At 40.4% G+C, this 20,338-nt stretch overlaps 2 protein-coding genes across 5 annotated transcripts in view; one reads left to right on the top strand and one right to left on the bottom strand.

Annotated features, from left to right (window-relative positions):
• The window catches only part of NRAP (nebulin related anchoring protein), a 55,546-nt gene extending 45,881 nt beyond the window's left edge, over positions 1-9,665 (bottom strand). The window contains exons 1-9 of the mRNA XM_009668651.2: positions 9,237-9,665; positions 8,880-8,974; positions 8,090-8,177; positions 4,961-5,065; positions 4,285-4,389; positions 3,505-3,612; positions 2,681-2,785; positions 1,957-2,064; positions 167-271 (exon numbers count right to left, since the gene is read on the bottom strand). Coding sequence (XP_009666946.1) covers positions 167-271; positions 1,957-2,064; positions 2,681-2,785; positions 3,505-3,612; positions 4,285-4,389; positions 4,961-5,065; positions 8,090-8,177; positions 8,880-8,974; positions 9,237-9,308 — 891 coding nt within the window. The 5' untranslated portion in view covers positions 9,309-9,665. The remainder of the gene's footprint in view (positions 1-166; positions 272-1,956; positions 2,065-2,680; positions 2,786-3,504; positions 3,613-4,284; positions 4,390-4,960; positions 5,066-8,089; positions 8,178-8,879; positions 8,975-9,236) is intronic.
• Positions 9,666-14,302: 4,637 nt separating this feature from the next.
• CASP7 (caspase 7) overlaps positions 14,303-20,338 on the top strand; it is a 30,091-nt gene continuing 24,055 nt past the window's right edge. The window contains exons 1-2 of one of the 4 annotated variants that reach the window (XM_068951682.1): positions 14,303-14,784; positions 17,200-17,312. In XM_068951682.1, coding sequence (XP_068807783.1) covers positions 14,530-14,784; positions 17,200-17,312 — 368 coding nt within the window. In that variant the 5' untranslated portion in view covers positions 14,303-14,529. Of the gene's footprint in view, positions 14,785-15,352; positions 15,403-15,672; positions 15,784-17,199; positions 17,313-20,338 lie in introns of those variants that run through there. The other 3 variants (XM_068951681.1, XM_068951684.1, XM_068951683.1) reach the window with 3 other exon arrangements.

The raw sequence follows: 20,338 nt of genomic DNA, 5'->3' as shown, positions 1-20,338 counted from the left end.
ACATTCATAGTATGGTACTGTAGCACATGATCTTTTCCTTTGAGACCTTCCTTTCTCACACAAGAAGGCAAAGTGAAAACAGGTCACACTGCCCTTTCTGAAGTCTTGAGCAACTGGCCTTAGTAATGATCAACATCAGCATGCGTATCTCTCGGGTGCGCCATACCTGGGCATACTGATTTACATCATCTTTTGTGAAAGTAACATCCATTCCAGCTGTATGGCTGGCTTTTCCCTTGATCTCTTTCTCATATCTTTGATGATACTTCACCTAATGGGAAAAAAAGAAAAGGAAAAGAATATCCAGATGAGTTTAATCTGTTAGAGATGTTGTATAATAAAGAGTAATAACTGACAGGCATAGGTAGATAATAAAAGATTGTCAAAATTCCCATTGCCACCAAATTACAGAAGTCAAATATGCCAGTGCAAGATATAAAAACAAGAAGAGTGGTATACTTTTTAATAGTGCACTGAGAACATGGGACTTGCCATTTCAACCCAGACGGTTAGCTCTGTGTGTTCAATACCCGCTGCTTGTCAGTGGCTAACGCCTGATGCACCAGCAGGTTAAAAAAAATAGAACTGATGGCAGTGTAAATTCATAGTTACCACCGAACACTCCTTCCTGCCTGATCTGCCATAGGCTCAGCTGCATTCCGTTAATAAAGAGGTTTGTTCCTGAAAGATACTGATCTCTCCAGTGAATAACAGAATTTTGGCAATCAACTTTCAAGTTTAGACGAAAATTTACACTACTTCTACAGAAGACAAAATAATGCCTGGAACCTGAGGCTGCCCTTTAATCACCATGTGTGTTTGCTGACACAAATGAAGGGTCTTCCACAGATCAAAGGCAAACAAAAACATTTAAATATTTTAGGCTCAGATGCTTTTGCCTTCAAAATTTCAGGTACGTTTGCCTTTAAAATTATAGACCGCCTCTGATTTTCCTTGATGACTCTTAATAATGTTTTAAGCAGACTTCCATCGAGCTAGCACAATATCTTATCTTTCCCAATGAAAAGAGCTTTTCTTTCACTCTCCAGTGACAAAATGGAATTAATTGTACATTTTGAAGCAATATTGGTGTCCTTTGACAATGCTTTTTAAAGAATACAGAGATGTTGTGGTTTTGTTCTGTTTGGAAAAGAAAAGAAAGCCAATAAAGATCAGTATAACACAGAGTGGAAAAAAAACCTGTCAGAGTAAAGAGTCTGGAACAGAAAGAAATATTTTATACATCTACACCTATATCAGACATGTTTGTGTTAGTATGTGTATATATATATATATAGATACACATATATACTATATGTATAAATACACACAAGATACATACAAACCCATACACACACACACACACACACACATATATATAAAACTGATATTCAAGAAGCTAGTTTCTTTGGTTCACGAAAGCCTCTCTAAAATACTAACACACAGCCCAGTCCAGTAGACAGCACTACAGAAGGAATGGGAGAATGAACTATAAGGACCCACAAAGAGCATGGCAAAATAGTTGCAAACTCAGCCTTCCCCTGATATCAGGTCACCGAGAAATATTATGGCAGCTGTGCAAGTTAGAGCTGTTCTCCAGTACCTCTAGCTCATACTGGGTTGGAAAAAATGAGATCAAAGACCCCCAGCTGACTCCTCATGGTTTTCCTTCTTGGTAGTATGCAACAGCAGGTTGGGTAAAAGGGAAGCTTTTGCCCACAAATATACATGGTGTTTGATTCACGAATAAAACGTCTAATTTTTTCTTTGCACATAAAACCCAACTTTGTCCCTTAAAAAAAAAAAAAACTTCAAAAATCTCTGAATGAAGTGCACGGCTAGCATATCTCCACAATGATTGTGGAATTTTTGCCAGTAAATATAAATTTAATCCAAAATCTGTGTGACAATTTTTTTCTTTTATTCCAAAAAAGAGACTTTTATTAGGACACTTACATCACTAGCTAATTCATTAGCTCTCTTGGCTATTTGATAAGCTGGGGTGATCATAGCAGGAAAGCTGCCTTTCCCTTGCCGTTGTTCAAAGTCTTCTGTGTATTTCAACTGGAAAAAAGAAAATCAAGACAGTTCAGGAGCAATTAGATCACACAAACTTATCTTGATTATCACACATTATCAATTTTTAAAGTTGCAAAGTCAGGCATTCAATAGCCAGGAACTGCCAGAAGGATAATGAACCATGAAGTCTGGATCTACCTCCTTTGTGGTTATGTTTAACAATATAGTCTTTACTTGTACCATCACATGCCTTCCACAGGACCTCTATGTCTCATTCAGGGTATATGGATCACAGTTGTTTAAAGAAAATACTGAAGTTGTCTGCAAGACTCCTCCTCTATTGATATTACAGTCAGCCAGCTTCATGCTTTATCTTCAGCGGGACCGAGTTGCTGGCTATAGAACAGACTGGTTCTCTGTCTTCCAGTCTGACAGCTAGCTAGTCCTATTGTGGCCTAGAACTGAACATGGCCTTTATATCTGGAAGCGTTAAACATTTAATGGTAAAATGTACCATGGTAATATACACGTCAAGCACCTGCATTTCAAATGTTAATTTTTACTTTTCCTTGTGTTCATATTTCAAGCAGTTTAGATATGTCCTAAGAGTCAGTTGCAGAATCAAAAAACAGGTCAACCTGTTTTCCTCTACTTCACTTACATCACTTGAAAGCTGTCCTCCAGCCTTCAAATGAAGGATATCTGGAGTGTCTACAACAGAGGTGAACTTCGAAACTCTCTCTTCATGCCCTCGCTTATATTCTACCTGGAGGAGAAAAGAGATATAAAATACATGTTACAAATAATAATTAGCAAATAGATATTTACTGTCAGAAGGCTTCAAGAGAAGAGAGCAACAGCAGTCATGACAATCCCAACTGTACAGTCAAGCTATTGGCATATTTAAGGTCCAATCTCCTTAAAGTAAACGCCAGCAGGAGACAGAAACGGTCCCAAATAATCAAAGTTTCAAATGTTTAAAATGATACTAGATGTATGTGAATCATACTTATGTTATTTGTACAGGGTTTGTTTTTACTTGACTTATTTCTATAAAGCAATCATTGTGTGTGCATATATGATTTCAAGTAGCTTGTATATGAGTACAGTTTAATATTACGGGTATTTAATTTCATATAATAGAGAGGAAAAGATCAGAAGACGTAAATAAATGGATTAATAAAGGTATAAAATTAAAATAAAGGTAATGAGATAAACAAACATTTTAGAGTGGTTCACTGATCTTTTCTAGGTTGTCAAAAATTACTACCTTTCAGAAAATGTTTATATTGTCATTTATCCTATGTGATTGTCTTCCCAAACCCAGTAGTTTGCTAAAAATCTCCTGCGCCCACAAATCATGCTAAAGTTTTCTCACTTTGTAGAAAGCTCATCACAGAACCCACTGTTTAAGGTGAACAGCCTAAATCCAGGATTCTCCAACTTTAGGAATTCTAATATGTATTTCAAAACACTGAGACTTACATTACTGCTTAGTTGGGTGGCTCTCTTAGCAACCTGATAACCTGGAGTGATCATAGCAGGAAAGCTGCCTTTGCCTCTGCGTTGTTCATATTCTTCCGTATATTGCAACTAGAAAATTAAGATTTTTCGTTTTGTTGTTACAGAAAAACCCACTGTTGTTTAATATCATTCCTCTTTTAACGCCTGCTTCTTAAAGGTATGGGTCACTTTGTATTTTTTAAAAGTAAACAAATTAAGGAACATATACATTATAAGATTATTAGGTGGAAATATTTCCTACATACAATAGAAAATATTCTCCATTCATAACAATTATCCACTCTTAATTGCCTATGTTGACTCGGTCGCTAACCCATTGTATGGGCACAGACAATCAGTCATACTTCAGAACTGATTTCCCTCAGTCATGGAAAGACAATCTATGAAAGGTCTACACTACAGAAAAGAAGGTGTGTTTTCCATTATGAGTTCTGCTCTACTGAGGTGAACAGCACTGCATACTAGATCAGTAAATCATCAAGGTCACCTCAGATATCATTGGTCTGTAGTTGAAACCCATCTCAATTACATAAATACATAAATGTATTATTTCCAGAATAGGTAATAACATTGCCATGTGACTAACTGCTTACATAGCTAAATATTGGTATTCATAGAAGTAAACATGTCAGTCACTCCTTTGGTAACATATTATTATAGGTTAGGCCTCAGTACACTGCAAAGTCTTCAGAATATGATAACCCATGAAAATAAAGCTATTCCATACATCAGCCCACTTACATCTTTTAGACTCTTCTGTGCCTGAGCAATCCTGACCATCTGATGATCTGGGATGGCTCCCGAGTACAAAGATTTTCCCTCCTCATAGGCAGCACAGTAGGCATTCTACAAAATAAAAATTAAATAACAAGTAATCCGTACCCTTGGTTTAATACACAAGGAGTTGATGTGACAGGAAAAAAGGAAACACACACAATGTCCTGGGAGCAAAACTTACCCTGTACAGACACACAAGGCCCATACTCTATGTATCCTTTCTGAGTGCCAAGGCAGAGCTTGTACTGCAAGAACTGACATCAGGATGTCAGCATCAAGATGTCAGCCTCCTGAGCAAGGCTCAAATGATTTCCCCTGGGAACCAGATCACTTCTGGTGAAGCTTCAGCGCTAACAGAAAGACGACACTGAGTATGGTGGCACACTCAGCAGTCTAAACTGCTAATTGTACAGATACACTGTTTCCTGTCCTCCTCTTCTGATTCTTGCACCCTAAGGTATAATCAAGCTACATTGCCTTGAGAAGTTTAGCCAAATGAAAAGCAATGGCTTTTTTTAAGACTGAAATGCTGTAAGTAAAACTCTTAACAGTCAAAACTACCAAGGTCAATACTTGGTAGCCCACAATCTGGCAGCACTCCTGCAGGCTACGGCTTGGAGACTTGAGGGATATTTCTTACCTGGCTGGCCAGCTGTTGGGCTTGACATGCAGCTTCAATGTCTCTGGACCTCACATCCCACTGAAAGACTGATTTGAATCTTTCACCTTCCTCCCGATATTTTCTCTACCAAAAAAATTGACTTGGCATTAACAGTATGCTAATATACACACACATGCACCCCTTTCAGAAGGAATGCAAACATGGACACAAGTAAGGTGAATAGAGCCTCTTGGTCCAAAGTTATATGGATTCTGCATGAACTATAGCCAAAAATGGAGTGTAATGCACTGCTTCTGTTGTTTTGACTTGCATTTCCCACTGTAACAAATCCACTTCAGTGCCTGCTACTTTTGGCTGCAGTTTCACGGTTACCTTAAACTAGTCCAAATGCAGGGTACTTCCAGAAACACCTCCCACCATACTAGCTAACTATTCTTATATTCTCTTATGCCCTGATAATCAGGCTAGCAGCCATGTGGCAAGGTCGATCAGGGAACTGGCATGTAGGCTTTCGCTGTGTTAGTTTTCAGCCAAGTCAGTTTACTGATCCGGCTTGCAGCAAAACCATCAGTGCCAACACAAGAGAGGCAAAGGAACAACCAGACTGCACAGAACTAATTATCTGGGTGGCAGCATCAACCTGGCTCAGCCTAAGACAATTTACTCTAGCATAGTGTTTACCTCTGTGCATGTGTTAGATCTCCACTTACAACAAACCAGCCTAGTTTTCAATGTCAACTAAAGATTTCACCTTGAAGGCACATTTATATATGGTATGAAAGCAGAAACCTAGGGACTATGGCAAGCAAGTCTGATACACCAAATGTCATCATTCCACAAGAAAATACAAATCACCTTCTGACAGCCTGCAAAAATTCTCCATCTTTTCCTCCTTCTCCTTCTTTTTACCAACACTACTTCCAGCCTGCTCACACACAAAAAGGCCTCATAGCTTGTAGCTATACGCCACACAAAGACTACACAACTACTTGCTCTCTGCCTCCCATTCTTGGCAAAGCAGTCTACGGAAGAAAAGATTAGGTTTAGCCCTTAGGTCAAAATTTTATGTTCCAAACCACACAGCCAGCTTCTACCTAAGATTTTTGCTATTACTGGAGCAGCACATCTGTAAAGGAGCAGCATATTACAGCTGAAATCTGGCATGGAGTTCTGAAAGAATAATTGGGTCTTTAGCTAATGCTTCTGGGGGAAACAATCTGTAAGGATTAAATTCTCCAAGAAATATTCAGCAGAACATATCAAGCATTAGAGGAAAGAACTGTTACCTGGTGCATAATATCCCAGTCTCCTGCTTCCTTGCACAGTGTTCATGAAGTATCAAGATTGTGTAAATGCAACTGAGCATCATATTTAGTCCTGGGTCATCATTTTCCTACTGTTTCTTACTTTTATAAAGACAATCCAAATGAAATCAAAACCCTGTTATGCAATGCACTCTACACATGCAAAAAATACAGTCCCTGACCTGATAGAGAAATTCTACATAAGTGGAGGGAACTGCATTTTTATCTCTACATTCTAGTCAGTGTCTCAATGTAAGACTCACGTGAAAGCATTTTGTTAGGCTCCAAGAAACGTGTTAAGTTTTCTGCATAAGAAATGCTCCTACATGTTAAAAAAAAAACAGTAGCTATTGAAACCTCTTCTCAGGTTAGCATTAATTTATATGTTTACCCATGAAAAATTTTTCCTACATCTAAAATTTCTACAGAAATACTCACTTTAAGTGAATATTGCAGAATCAGCTTCTTTACCAATTCTCTCTCTGAAGCTGAACCTCATTATGTGATTGAAAAGGACAGAAGGTGCTTTAGGTGTAAAAAACAAGTGAAAGTGATCCTTGAGCTATAATTTGCCTGCTATGTATTCACAAACACTGGAAGTATCAGAGTCTCATATCACTGCCTAAAAACAGAAATAGATCCTGCAGTAATCCCAAATTCATTCTTCACTAGATCCGTCACACAGTTTAAAGTAAGTGTCGTAGCTGCTACTGAAATAGATACAGCCAAACCTGATATTGCAAAACCTGAGGTATAAGAATACTGTACAAGAATGATAAAGAAAAGATACAGTATCTGATAAGGACTATTGAATGTATAGCTGTATAACTTTGTACAGCTGACAGAGAAAACAGGAACAAATGTAGTATATTATAATGCAAAATAATAGCACTTCTTTCTCTTATTTTAATATGATGGCTGATCATATTTAAACACACTGGTATGGTTACTAAACGTAGTTATGTAATGAATGGTACTATTCTAGAGTACCAAAAGACATGACATTCAAGAAAGCAGCATTACACGGAAATGAGCTAGCTACCAGTTATTGGCTGTGTTTCTGTTCTTCCCTCATTTTATAGAGTTCCTGTTAATACAAGTTTGAAACAAATATATCTGGAGAAAAACAAAGCAAGAATGACAAAAGAATGAAATTTGGAAAGAAAAAAGACTTTGAGCGCCCCTAGAGGTTTGCAGATGCACAGCAGCTTTTTACAGGAAAGGTGCAGTCAAACGGGCATGAAAAGCTATTTCATTTCTTAACGTTTCAACAAAATATTGTCAGCCAAACCATGCAAAGTTCCCTGGACTTTATGTTTTCTTACAAAAGGGGAGTATCAGCCCAGGTTTGTCAGAAATAGTTAACAAAGCACGTGTGTGAACTTTCACCTCCATCCCACTGAGCTGGAATTTTTTTGTTTCATGCCATTTAGTGTCAGTTTTCAGAGGAGATCTTAAAGCAAGGGTCAATGTTTTTCCAGGCTTTCGTGTAACCCCCCCCCCGCCCCAATTTAGTTACTAAGTTTGCATAGCTCAGGGCAGTATCTCTTGCAGTTTCAGTGAACAAGGCTTCCATGTAGATAATCAGATTTGGCAGATAAGAGTCTATCATCCATGTTTGCCTCTGAAAGTATGAGCTTATTGAAATAGAAGCTTTCTGCTTGGTTTCTTATGAGAGAATCCATTTGAAAAATTATGATTCAAACCTGGGTCCAGATTCTAGTGCTCTGAAAGAACACAGCACGGTAAATAAAGAATACATATTTATATTTCTGAAATAAAACATAATGTGATATCAAAATGTAAAACTACGCGACACATATTTGGCCCTCAAACTTCTTACCTCGCTTACCACTTCCGACTGTTTTTTTGCATTTATGTTTATCGGTGTCTCAAATACACTTGTGAATGTGTTGGTTTTTGGATTATGCCTAAAAAAGAAGGCGTAAAAGGATATTAGGAATCTATTAGACAGCCCATCAGAAAGGTTCTCTTTGAGTATTCAAAAACACACCACCAGCCTCCACCCTCCTATACATAACTTATCCCTCACTCACACCTAGATCTCAGATTACATTCAAGTTATTATTATATGGAGAAGGTGCCTGGAGCAAAATTAATTTTAATGATCATCATATCAATGCTGTGTTTCTAATAACAAAAGAGAATAATAGAATAAAAAACAACTGTCATCTCTCCTTTTTCAGCTGACAAATTTGACAGGAATTGATCATTATAAAATAAAAACTTCCTAGAAAAAAACAACTCCCAAATCCGCATTTTACACATTTTTCTGATTATTAGCTCAACCTTGTTAACTCTTAAACACTGATTTGGAAAGCACTGAATTTTATGGTTAGGTTTATTTTCTTCCCAAAATACTGAAATGGTACTTAATTTGCTAACTTTTAACACACTGAACAAAACAGCAAATAAGGAAGCTTTATACACAGTAACAAGAATTTCCCATCGTTTTTGATTCATGTAAATCCAGACAGATGCACTGAAGTCACCGACAATACAATTTCACATCACACACGGGACCAGACTGAGTCCAAATGGTGCTTTTCTATTGCATTAAGATTGCATGTTAATCCTTTACTAAAAACAAACAAACAAATAAAAACACTCACGCTTGACAGTAGGGCTTTTTCTCATGGCTAATAAAGTTATTTACTGTTAACATCATCTTGCATACTTCACAGTGAAAACAGGCTTTATGCCATGTCTGAAAATACCAAAAAACAGAAACAAAATCAAAGCTATTTTTATTTCTTTATCATTCTGTTGAGTTTTAAATCTCACCATTGATCCTTTCCATTTACTTCAGGAATAACTGTTCTTCTTCAAGCAATACGTATATAATTAACTCATTTCAGTTCTGGTCCCAGTTATGGGTTAACAATTTTTGGAATCGAGAGATTTGCACTGTTAAAAGTGCCAATCCACACATTTATTGCAGTCCAAAATAATAAAGAAAGAGAACTGACCTGATCTATACAGTTAATCTTCTCAGCAGGGTAAACCCCATAGCCACATCGAGCACACGGCTGCACATTCATCTTGAAATCCACAGAGTGAAAAATATATAGGTTTATACAAAAGGTTCAAAGAGTATGAAAGTGACTTTTTGGCCTGTGAGAAGCACACTCTAGACACTCCAGTCAGGGCCCTTTGCTGTGGTCAATGGCTCCCACTAAAGCTGTGAATTGAAGTCTGTTGCTCCGTTTGCTGACCTTCTGTTTCAAAGTCAGCTGCAGGCTGGCTTTTAAAGCTGCCAGTTAGTAAGAGTGGTTATTTTGGCAACTGTGTCAGTGCATAAGGGAGGGGAGCAATATCTTTCTCTAAATAGACGAATGAACTCACAGAAACAAATCATGTCCATGTGAATGTTAGAATCTGATCATTTAGTATTTCAGTTTTGCTGTAAAGGTAGTTGTCATAAGCCCAGGATGAAGACAAAGGTATATGCAGCAGCAGCAGCAATTCATCATAGCTGCTCTTCACCCAGATATATATAGCAAGTGACCTCATTTAGGACTAGTCTATGTATTTCTGAACGGCCTTGTATTAGAAGGAAACATCACTACAGAAGAAGGCCAGAAATGGATTTGTAGCATCCTGACCCTTTGTTACCTCTAGAAGAGGTATATTGACATTGTCCCAGCCAAGTCACAAATTCCTTCCCTTGGTGCCAATTCAGTTACTCTGTTATGGGGAGTTGAGCTAAACCACATTCATTCATTATCTATGTCTAGTCAACCTACCACTCCATGGCCAGATGTAGAAGAACACACAGTCCAATGGAGAGAGTCTTTTATCGCAGAGAAGTCTAAACATGGTAGGTACCAATTCAGACATCTATCCCCCATGGAAAAGTCATGAGAAAGGAACTATTTAGTACTGAATAGAACAAACAAAGCTGCTATTTAACAGTGTACATGAAGAGTACAGTGGCATAGGTCAGAACACAAAAATTCCTTAGCCAAGTAACACTACTTAAGAACCATTATGCCTGATATTAGAATTCAACCAAGTTTTTAGGGTTATCAAGTCTGCTCTGGACAAAAGAAGTTATTAATTTTTAGTGGCCACAAACGGTCAGGACTTGAGATTTACATCTCACCTGAATCATAAAACCTCCAGCTGCAGAGCTCCAGAACACTGGGACATTTGCTAAGAGTTCACTCTACTGTCTCTACTCAGTCTTCCACACATCCACACCACTTCCTGTAACAGCAGCGGTCTTAGGATGGTGCTAAGCACTTTCCTTTTGTGTAAACTACAATCAACTCAATCAAAATCAGTGCCTTCCAAAGGCAAGGGGTACACTTAGAAAGCCACCTACTCAAGACATGGAGATACGCAGCTCGGCTTCACTTACTAACGCTACTTTTACTGAATGCTGACAATGTACTGGCACAATGTACTGTCAGCAGCTGGTGTGCTGAAAATAGAGCTCCTAATCTGAAGAGCAATGAGTAAGGCACAACATCCTGCAAACACTTAAGGCCTTTCAAAATAGGTGATTGATGTCAATAGATAAACAATTATATTTTCATTAAAAGATCTATTCAAAGAACATAATTTTATTAAAATAACTGCTGAGTTACCTCGTGCTATTCCTTTCAGGATCAGGAGCAATTTTATATTGACTATATTGACTTCACTATAATATTTATTATGTTCACATCTGTGAACCAAAGTAATTTGGAGGTCTTCCAGTTCCCTTCTCATACAGCTTTTCATCTTGTCCCAAACTGACGTTATGTTTATAGAATGACCTTTATTAGGGTCATAGCACCCAGGCTGTCCCCCTCTTGTTTAGTGCCAGGCATACTACCAGCTGCTGCCTCTTTGTCCTTATCTACTCCAAGAGCCAACATATTGTGTACTTTCTAGATAGTCCTGGTTGTCGTGTTTGTATTTGAACTCATGCTAGAATCCTAGGTCCTCCTACACTCTGGCAAGAAAAAAAGATGGACAAGGCCCTCCAGTCCCTGCACAGTAAATGCATTTTTAAGGCACTGCTGAAATGACTGCTGGGAGGTGCTGAAAGCAGGACATCCCTGAATAACACAAAACAAAGACTTGGCAACTACGAAACAAAACATCCATCCAGGAGCCACTTGAAGATCTGGACAGGAGACCAGTCTGGAACATCAGGGTATGCAACACAGTATATTCTGTGCACCCAGCCAGTAAGCATACTAGAGGACCCTGAGAAGAATGAGACAACATATTCCTTCCAACAGGACTGTCAGATAACTAGAAGTTCTTCATTTCACAGATAAAAGCTATTTCATTTCCATAAACACAAAGCACGTTTGTTTTTTTTCACAATGCCACTTATTACCATCTTAGCATCTTGAAACGTCAGCAAATACATTTTCCAAATTCTTCTCTTTCTCCCAAGTAACAGTATGTTCAAAAACAGAAGTATGAAAAGCAAAAATGCCCTATACATATCCTTTTCTTCCCCAGGCATGCCACTTCCTTCACACCCATTGTGTGCCAAATTTTGACAGACTTTATTGAAAGATTTTCCCAATTCTGAGCACCTCAGAACTGCCATATTGCCCTATTACAGCAAACAGAGCAAAACTGCTCTATTCCTGACCATGCTGCATAAAAACTGAATTGCTAATAGAAAAGATAGTTTATTGAAAAACAAGCATTGCATGGTCTCATTACAAAGTACACACTGCATTTTGATCATGCAAGGAAATAAATCACGAAACCAGTGCAAGTTTGATATCTTGACAAATCTTAGCAAGGCATTTTCTCTTCAGTTAAAAACTCATTGTGGCTTGTTTTCCTTAAGTAAGGCCCTGTAAAAGCTTTTTGATATCAGTGAAAATCTTAAAAAGCTTTATGTAGCAGTAGAGCCTTATTCAATGTTGTTTAAAACTAGTGCCATCATATATAAAATACAAGGAAATAGCACACTGAAAGTGCAAATTAGTAGGAAGAAACACTGTTACCTCTCCAACTGCCTTAAATTCACTGAATTAACTGCTTAGGAAACTTGGAGCATGTCTGCATGGAATCCAAAATCACATTCTAGTTACAGAAAGTAGCCTCTGAGGGCTCTAACATACAAGTCAGGACTGCCTCTTCTGCCATTCCTGAAGAGCAGCTATGCCTTTCCAGCCACACAAAATATCAGGAAGCCAGACACCCCAGCACACCCCAGCAACAGTTTCTTCCGTTTGCTGAAAAAAGGTGTCGCTTCCTCACACAAACTACAGGACATTACCTGCAGTCAGAAGTCACCTGTAGAAGTCAAACATCGGCCTTACCTCATCATAACTTTCTCTGAACCACGTAGTTATTAAGATACCTGACCTCATGGCCCTTTATCTCGTATAGCCTCTTCATGCTATTCAAACGTAGCGTAGTAACAAATCAGCTTGCAAAAACATTGAATGAAAGATGGAAAAGACTTATCAGTACCAGGATCTCCCAAGACTGATGAAAAAACTCTTTGAGACTGCCTTCCTGTCTCGTACTGTAGCTTTTCACATTTTTGCTACTAAGGAAACCAGCCAACAACCAACAACTGATTACATTTCACAACTAAAAGCATTTGTACTTACACTTTCTCTTTGCTGCCAGGATCTGGAAAACTTGAGAGCGAAGGCATTTTGCAAACACTTGTAATAGAGCAAGAGCAAGAGAGAGAGTGAGAGGAGAGAGAGATGGGAAAAAAAAGAACCAAAAGGCCAGAAGTAAGGCATCACTGTTACAAACCAGCTAAAGAACTGGTGAGGATGTGATATAACTTAAACTGAAAGCTTGAAGAAAAGCGTGCAAAATGTGCCCAAGAGAACCTATGTGTGTACAATGAGACCTCAAAGGCCCAAACATTCCCACTTGTCTGGTATGGTAACCTAAAAATGACCCAACTTTAAAATTAATAAAACATGGCAGGCGTAACAGATCACTCCAGACAGATCACAGAGAAATCCCACCCAAATACATATGCAGAGTTGACTGGATGCACTATTCTACCGAGATTTATAAAGTAATGCTGTGCAAAACCATACTGCACAGTCCCAGTATTCCCAGCAGTGTATCAAAACCATGCATCCTTTCTTGCAAAACATACAAAATCCTAGCAACTGCCATTTAGGGGGGAACATCTTGCGAGTTGCTCATATTCTCCATCCAAAAAGTATCCCTGCCCTCTGCCTCCTGGGCCTCAGCAAAGCTCCCCGCCTTGCTTTCACAGATGTTGTATAGAACACAGCACACAGTTATTATTCCAGACAGGTACTATTTAGTTGCCGCAAGCCTTCTAGTTTGTACCTGCCATCTACCTTTCGGTTTCCCAAAGGCACGCTCCACTGTCATCCTGCAGCTGGTTAGGTGATAGTTAAACAGTTCTTTCCTACAATGCAAATATCCAGTCAAAAGCTTCATTATTAACGTTTTCAGAGAGCAGAGTGAGTCTCCAGGGATAAGAAAATGAATGCTGATGCTACAGGTATCATCACATTGCGGCCTTTTCCCCTTGCCCAGTAATGCATATGGCTAGCTGTGCAATATCATACATGAGAAAATTTTTCCTTCCTGACCCTTCCCCAGGCAGCAATCACTCCATGCCCTGAAGCAAGACGCTTCCTTCTACTTCTACTATCCTTCCTAATTTCCCCCTTACTCATTACTGAAAAAACCATGATTTTCTGAAAAATCTAGCACTTTATATTCCGTTAAAATCGGTTAATCTAACATGTAGTTAAGAAAGCCATTGCAGTGCACTAAGGAATCGATCTTTCTGTTTGTGAATGTCAGCCACTGATGTGAAAAGAAAACAGAAATTGGAGTTTTATCAACAGTTCAGGTCAGAAATTCCCTATACATAGATCTGTTAGTCACCTGTTGCAGATTGATAAGCATTATAACAGACAACAATACTACTTTCTCAAAGAGAACATATATGACTTTTAGAACAGAGCCTGTTCTAGAGCTCCTAAATTTGGCATTAGGAGCAGGTAATGATAATAAACATTTTCATCAGGATAAAGAAAGTTACAGCTAGCACACAAGTTTCTGGATCCCCTAAGTAAACTCCACACATGTTGTCGAGAAAGTACATTTTCATGTTCTGAAGGCCAGGCCCACTGCCAGTCACTGCTGGTGCGCAGCAGAGTCCTCCCCCACCTCTCCTCTTCATGCATTTACTTGAAGAACTATGTATATGCAGTGTCTCCACTGTCCATAACGATCTGTTACGGATTTGGAAATGCTGCTGGCTTCTTGCAAAGAAGCAGACAACAGATGGCACGAGAGGAACGATGGCATGCTGCCGGAGTCGCTAGATTTTCGGGGGCAAACTTTGGCTACACATCCAAGGAGGAGCTGCAGGCACAACCCCGGAGCCGAGAGCGGCACCGGCAGCGGCACGCGGAAACACGGCAACGGCCGCCGCGCCGTTCAGCGGCGCCTCGGCCGCACGGGAGCCGTGACCGGAAGCAAAGCAAAAGGCTGTCTGCTGTGTTTCGTGCCGATGATGAGGCGGTTACTCTGAGAAAGGTAAATCTCTTGAGGTAGTGAACGTTAAAACACCACGCGCTGCTGGGTGGGTGCGTGAGCTGGCAGGACGGGAGCTTGGCTCCAGGAGCGCTTAGCAAGACCCTGCCAATCTTCAAGCCGTGTCCTGGACTGCTGGGCCCGATGCAGCGGCTGCACAGCGGGATATCATGACTAGCAGAGATGCAGCACGCTCAGACACTGCAAAGAGAAGGAAAGTCACCCCCCTGCAGTTTATCACGTAAGGGAAAGATTTTTCCTTAGCTCTAGACAATCTCCTGCCACCGTGTAACTTGGGGTTCCCCCTCCGAAGGGGAGCGACAGAGCGCAGCTAGTAGAAAGGGGTGATTTTCTTTCCGCCACGACGCAGCTTTCACTCCCAGGGAGGAAGCGGCGAGGGCCGGCACGGCGGCGGCGGACCGAGGGCCTGGGCAGCGGGCAGGCGGCCGAGCCCCCGCCGCTGCCCGGCACCAACCCTCACCGCAGCCCGGGGGCGGCGCGGCCGCCCAGAGCCGCCGCCGCCGCCGCCGCCACCGCCCAGCGGGGCGGGACAGGGCGGGACAGGCCCCGGCAACCGCCGCTTTCGGTTTCCCTTCTGCCTCGCCGGAGCGCAGCGTTAAGGCAAGCCCCTTCGCCGGTCCCTCCCCTCCCGCCCCCCTCAGCCCGCCGCCCCCCTCAGCCCGCCGCGCCTCGGCCCCGCCGCCCCCCTCAGCCCGCCGCGCCTCGGCCCCGCCGACCCCCTCAGCCCGCGCCTCGCCGCAGGTTACCGCCCGGCCTCCGCGCGCCTGCGGGCAGAGCGGTTTCCAGGGAAACGCCGCTCCTTGGGGCCTGGGGCACTCCGGCCTTTCAGGGGGCGGTGGCGGGGCCCTGGCGGCACGGCTTTTTGTGAAGGCGGGCAGACATGCCGTGTTCCTAAGGCCCGCTTCCTCCGGGCGCGGCTGCGGCCTCAGCGGTTCCCGCCTTGCCGGACCCTCAGCCGCGGGCTTCTCCCTGCCTCCTGTGGTAAAGATCACTGGCGAAGGCGCTCGTTTGTCAAAATCAGGTGTCGCCCCTGGCTGTCAGGAGCCGCTGGTGTTCTCACCGAGCTCCAAAATCTCCCCAGGCTACAAAAATAAAAGCTGCTTTCCCTGGGGTCCCAAACCTGGGCTGCCGTCGTGCTGAGCGCTCGTGCGTGGTCTTCGCCTGGCAGCGGCGAGTGGCAAGTCCTACATCCGTTCAAAGCTGAACAGGGGGCAGTTGTCAAGCTGGGTGTGAAAGCGTGGGCCCCCGACTGAAGCGTAATCCATAAGCAAGTTTTAGCCTGCCTAAACATGGGGGAAGGGGCAGGAACTGCTGTTGATTTTCCTAGTGAAAGTCAGGCCGAAGCTGGACGAGGGGGCTCGGCTCAGCCCCCCCGGCGCGTCCCGCGCGCCCGTCCCCGCTGCCCTGCACGCCCTCTCGCTGACTCCCGTCCTTCCGCCGCCAGAAAAAACTGCACCGTTTCTGTTGTAGTGTTCTGACGGCTTCAAGGTCTGAGTAACCTTACCGAGGAATCAGCTCAGCACATGGGATAAGAGGGGCGAGGGGCCACTTTTTTCCCCATCATAAAAAAAGTTAGTAGATCAGCTGAGCCATTTCGTCTTGCAACACCCTATTTCACTTCCGAAATGAGTGAAGATGTTTAAGTTTATACTGAAGTAATGGAGGGGGAAAAATTGCCAAAATATAGCCATTGGCATAAGAGGCAGCTTGATGTCATGAAAATGCCTTTTAATTTCCAAGAAAGACTTCGCAACTCTTTGCTTTTCCTAAAGACCATACACATGTATTAATTCATCACTAGAAGAATGTAAAATTCATATTGAGGGTGGATATAGATAACAGACAAATTAAGAACTAAGACTGAGATTCCATCCACAGAATACTGTATTTTCTCTTATGCTTATTTGAATGTGTATATGCAAATGAAAACATAAGAGCTTTTTTGGATGTTTCAGTACTGGATAGGACTGCAATTCCAAATATTTTGGTGTTAGTTGTCCTTGCTCTCTTTCCAGCACACCTTTTTTTCCAACCATGAAAATTTTCCTGGGAATTAGTCAAAGGATCTTTCATCATAAGATGACTTTTACCTTTGTTCTCATCTGCATTTTGGTATTAGAGGAGTCACTTTTTGGTAACTACTACAAAGTAATATAGCAATGGCTGATCGTGTGCACTGTTAATTAATCAACAACTGATCATGTGCATTGTCACATTAATGCAGGGCTGAAAAATCTATAGCCACTCTTACATGATGAAATATTATATAGTTATATGATATAACTGACTAACAGTCCCACATGTATCTGGTTTAATGATCGTTTGGTTTATAGAACTATTTCTAAAGTGAAAGTGTTCATTAAGGGAGACTTACATTCTCATGCTTTTTACCTGTAGATGTCAGGAGACCAGCATGCTGGTTACTCCACTCCAAACAGAGATGATGAAGAGCAAGGTGATGTAGCTGATGCAAAACCGGACAGAAGTAGCAGATTCTCACTTTTGGTAAAGTAAGTTAATACCTTTATTCCTGTTGGTGTTGTATCAGCTATGACGCTTCCCTTCTGATGGGATTTTGGTGTTCAGTTTGTCCACAACATCACAGATGGGTCTAGACACAGAGGTAGTTTTATGTTGTATAGGTTTAATATATTTGATCTCCACCCTAAAGCCAAACAGCAGTCAAGCTGCTTTGATTTACAGAGACCTAAAGTATGTCCCAGTAGCTTAATTTGGTAGTCAAGAGACCACTAAGTTCATTTAGCATCAGCTGTAGCCCCTCATCTTAAACATTGCCCTTTGGTGGAGCTGGGAATTAAATGTGCCATTAGTTATCTGTTTTAGTGCATTGAGCTCAGCTAATCTTCTACATATTGGAATCCCCTGCTGACTATTTAAGTTAGTTTAAAGCGTGGATGTGCCATCTAGGTTTTAGCACAAAGAGGCTTTACTGAGTCTAGAGATGTAACCAGTTACAAAGTAAATTAAAAGCCTTTCATTTTAAAGAGTAAGTAGTCTCACTGAAGCATAATCTTACTTTCGTTAAAAATATAGGAAGCAAGAACTATGGTTTGCTTGTCTGTACTCCTGAAAACAGTAAATAAATGTGATTGAAAATGCGAAAGATGAAAGGTGGACATGCAAAATTTGCTGTTGAATGTGAGAAATGACTCCTTCAGGTTGTGAACTTCCTGGATTTAGAGAGGTTTTTATTACAGGTGTTTAATTACAAGGACTATTATATTTACATAGAGATTTTTATTTTTTTACTGTTAAACATTCACATTCAAGTGAACAATCTGATTCAAAGAAATTGCTTAGAGAATATAATTTTATTTCTGCTGCTTATTATGAAAAAGTCTAATGAAGGTAACAAATCTAGGACTAATGCAGCTTCACTTCTCTTACAGAAGACTTTTGATGTGCTGTTAGGCAAAATCACTTGACTTTTTCTGTCTCTCATTTTCACATTCCTAAAATGTGGCTTGTGACATGTATGTGTATTAATTTTTTGCAAATTTACATCATACAAAAAAATTTGTTTCTAACTCTTGATAAACACTTTTCAAATATTTCTTCTAAAATTTATAAAATATGTGTTTTAATGTCTGAATTGGTCTTTATATAAGGTGATGTGCTAATACTATTAATAAATTATGATACTCACAGTTAATCATTCCTGAAGGAAAGACAAGAATCAGCATTTCTGTTGCCTTTTTTAAAAAGAAATTGTTCAAATAGTTTGACCATTCATTAGTTTGAGGCATTCATCTTTCAGGAGCCCCTTGAATATACAATCTGAGACATTCTTTAGGAGTAAAAAAACTCAGATTAAATATATACAGAAAGAAAAATAAATGTGAGCTAATTGAGAAGATTCAACATTTTGTAGAAGAAAATCAAGTCTGAAAAATCCATCAGAGATTTTTGAAGAAGGTGATAATCGTGTAAAGAAGGATGAGCTGGTTGACAGAAAGTCTTAAAAATCCAAGCACACTGACAAAGTGTGGAGAAAAACATGGAAGGAATGCGAGAGAATAAAGGAAGAGGGGATATGACGGATGTCTAAAATCATGAGTGTCAAGGAGAAGGTGAACAGAATGATTGTTCATTGCGCTTCACATAAAAAATAGAGGACCTAAAATGAAATGTCCATGCAGTAGGTTTAAAACAACCAGAAAGATGTATTTTTTATGTAATGTAAATTGCTAGTGTAGAACTTAAAGCCATAAAGCAATGTAGCTGTCAAGAGTTTAGATGAGTTCAAAAGAGATTAGATGAATTCATGGAAGAAAAGCCCATTGGGCATATTGAGGTTAAAATCATAGGTGCAAGAAGGTTTCTGTGAGATTATATTCTGCGTCCAGCTTCTTTTCTTTGTTCTCTTGACACTTGCTACTAACCCCTACCAGGTACTATGCTAAAATGTACTTTGAGTTGGAACCTCTGTTACTCTCTGTCTGCTCTACTTTAGTAACATGAAATCAGTACTAATAAAAAAGGTGTCTAGAAAGCTTTAGATAGATAACTATAATTTTATGATGTGTAGATTTGTTTTAGCAAATCAGTGTTTACTAGCTGGGCAGGACTTTCAAGGAAATTATACAGTGTATTTCAATTATCATGGCTTAAATACATATTGAGGCTCATAGGAGAACAGTTAACTTGAATCGTTAAATTAGGACATTCATTTTAATGTCAAAAGGAACAAAACATTGAGAAATGAATTCAGAGCCATGCAGAAAGGCCAGCGGCTACTTCCAGCTACTTCACAGCTCCAGTTCATTCTTGTCTTGCCATCACTGGGGATTTATGTAACAGGAGCAGTAAACGGAAATAAGTGAAAATCTTCCTCACTACAGCATATTTCTGTCTGAGAAGTCTGTGAGCCTGCCTTACGGAGGAGGCCCCGGGGCTCAGAACGAGCCATGGCGTGGGCAGGCTCTTCTCTCTGCCCCACAGCTTAGGAAATTCTCTTCTGTATGTTTCCTTCTCTTGGAAAAACTACAAATACTTACTTAATTTTAGTGTGTAAAAAGTGTTTGGGAGGAGAAGTGTTCACAGAAGGTCTGAATTAGCGTTTGCCTTTGTTTTGTTTGCGCTCGGGTTTTTTTAGCCAGTAGATGGCAGACTAGCATCACTTTTGTTGAATTCCAAAGCAAAGTTACTTTAGTGGAGAAGTTACCCAGAGTTGCAGTTTAGCAAAACACTGTGCTTCAGAAAGCAGAAATAGCAGGATACTGTCTGGCAAGCCTGAGCACAACACAGCTGCAAATGTCACAGATAAAAGAAGATTAGGGTGATGATTTGAAATGTGTATTTTAATTCTTTGTGTGATGATTAGAAACAAGTCCATAGAACTTTTTCTTTTCTGTTCTCTATGTGCTCCTGTAATATCATTTGAGGAATTGTCTTTAAAAATAGTCATACTTCCCTACAGGATTATTTAGTATCTTTATTTTGTGTCTTTTGTCTTTCATTGGGGCACTTCATTGGGCGATAAGAAACATGGTAGCCAGATATATTTTAGCATTCA

Source organism: Struthio camelus, chromosome 7 (genome assembly GCF_040807025.1).
Source record: "Struthio camelus isolate bStrCam1 chromosome 7, bStrCam1.hap1, whole genome shotgun sequence".
Lineage (NCBI taxonomy): Eukaryota > Metazoa > Chordata > Aves > Struthioniformes > Struthionidae > Struthio > Struthio camelus.
The sequence above is the reverse complement of the archived record's forward strand: the minus strand, read 5'-3'. Positions and strand labels throughout refer to the sequence as shown.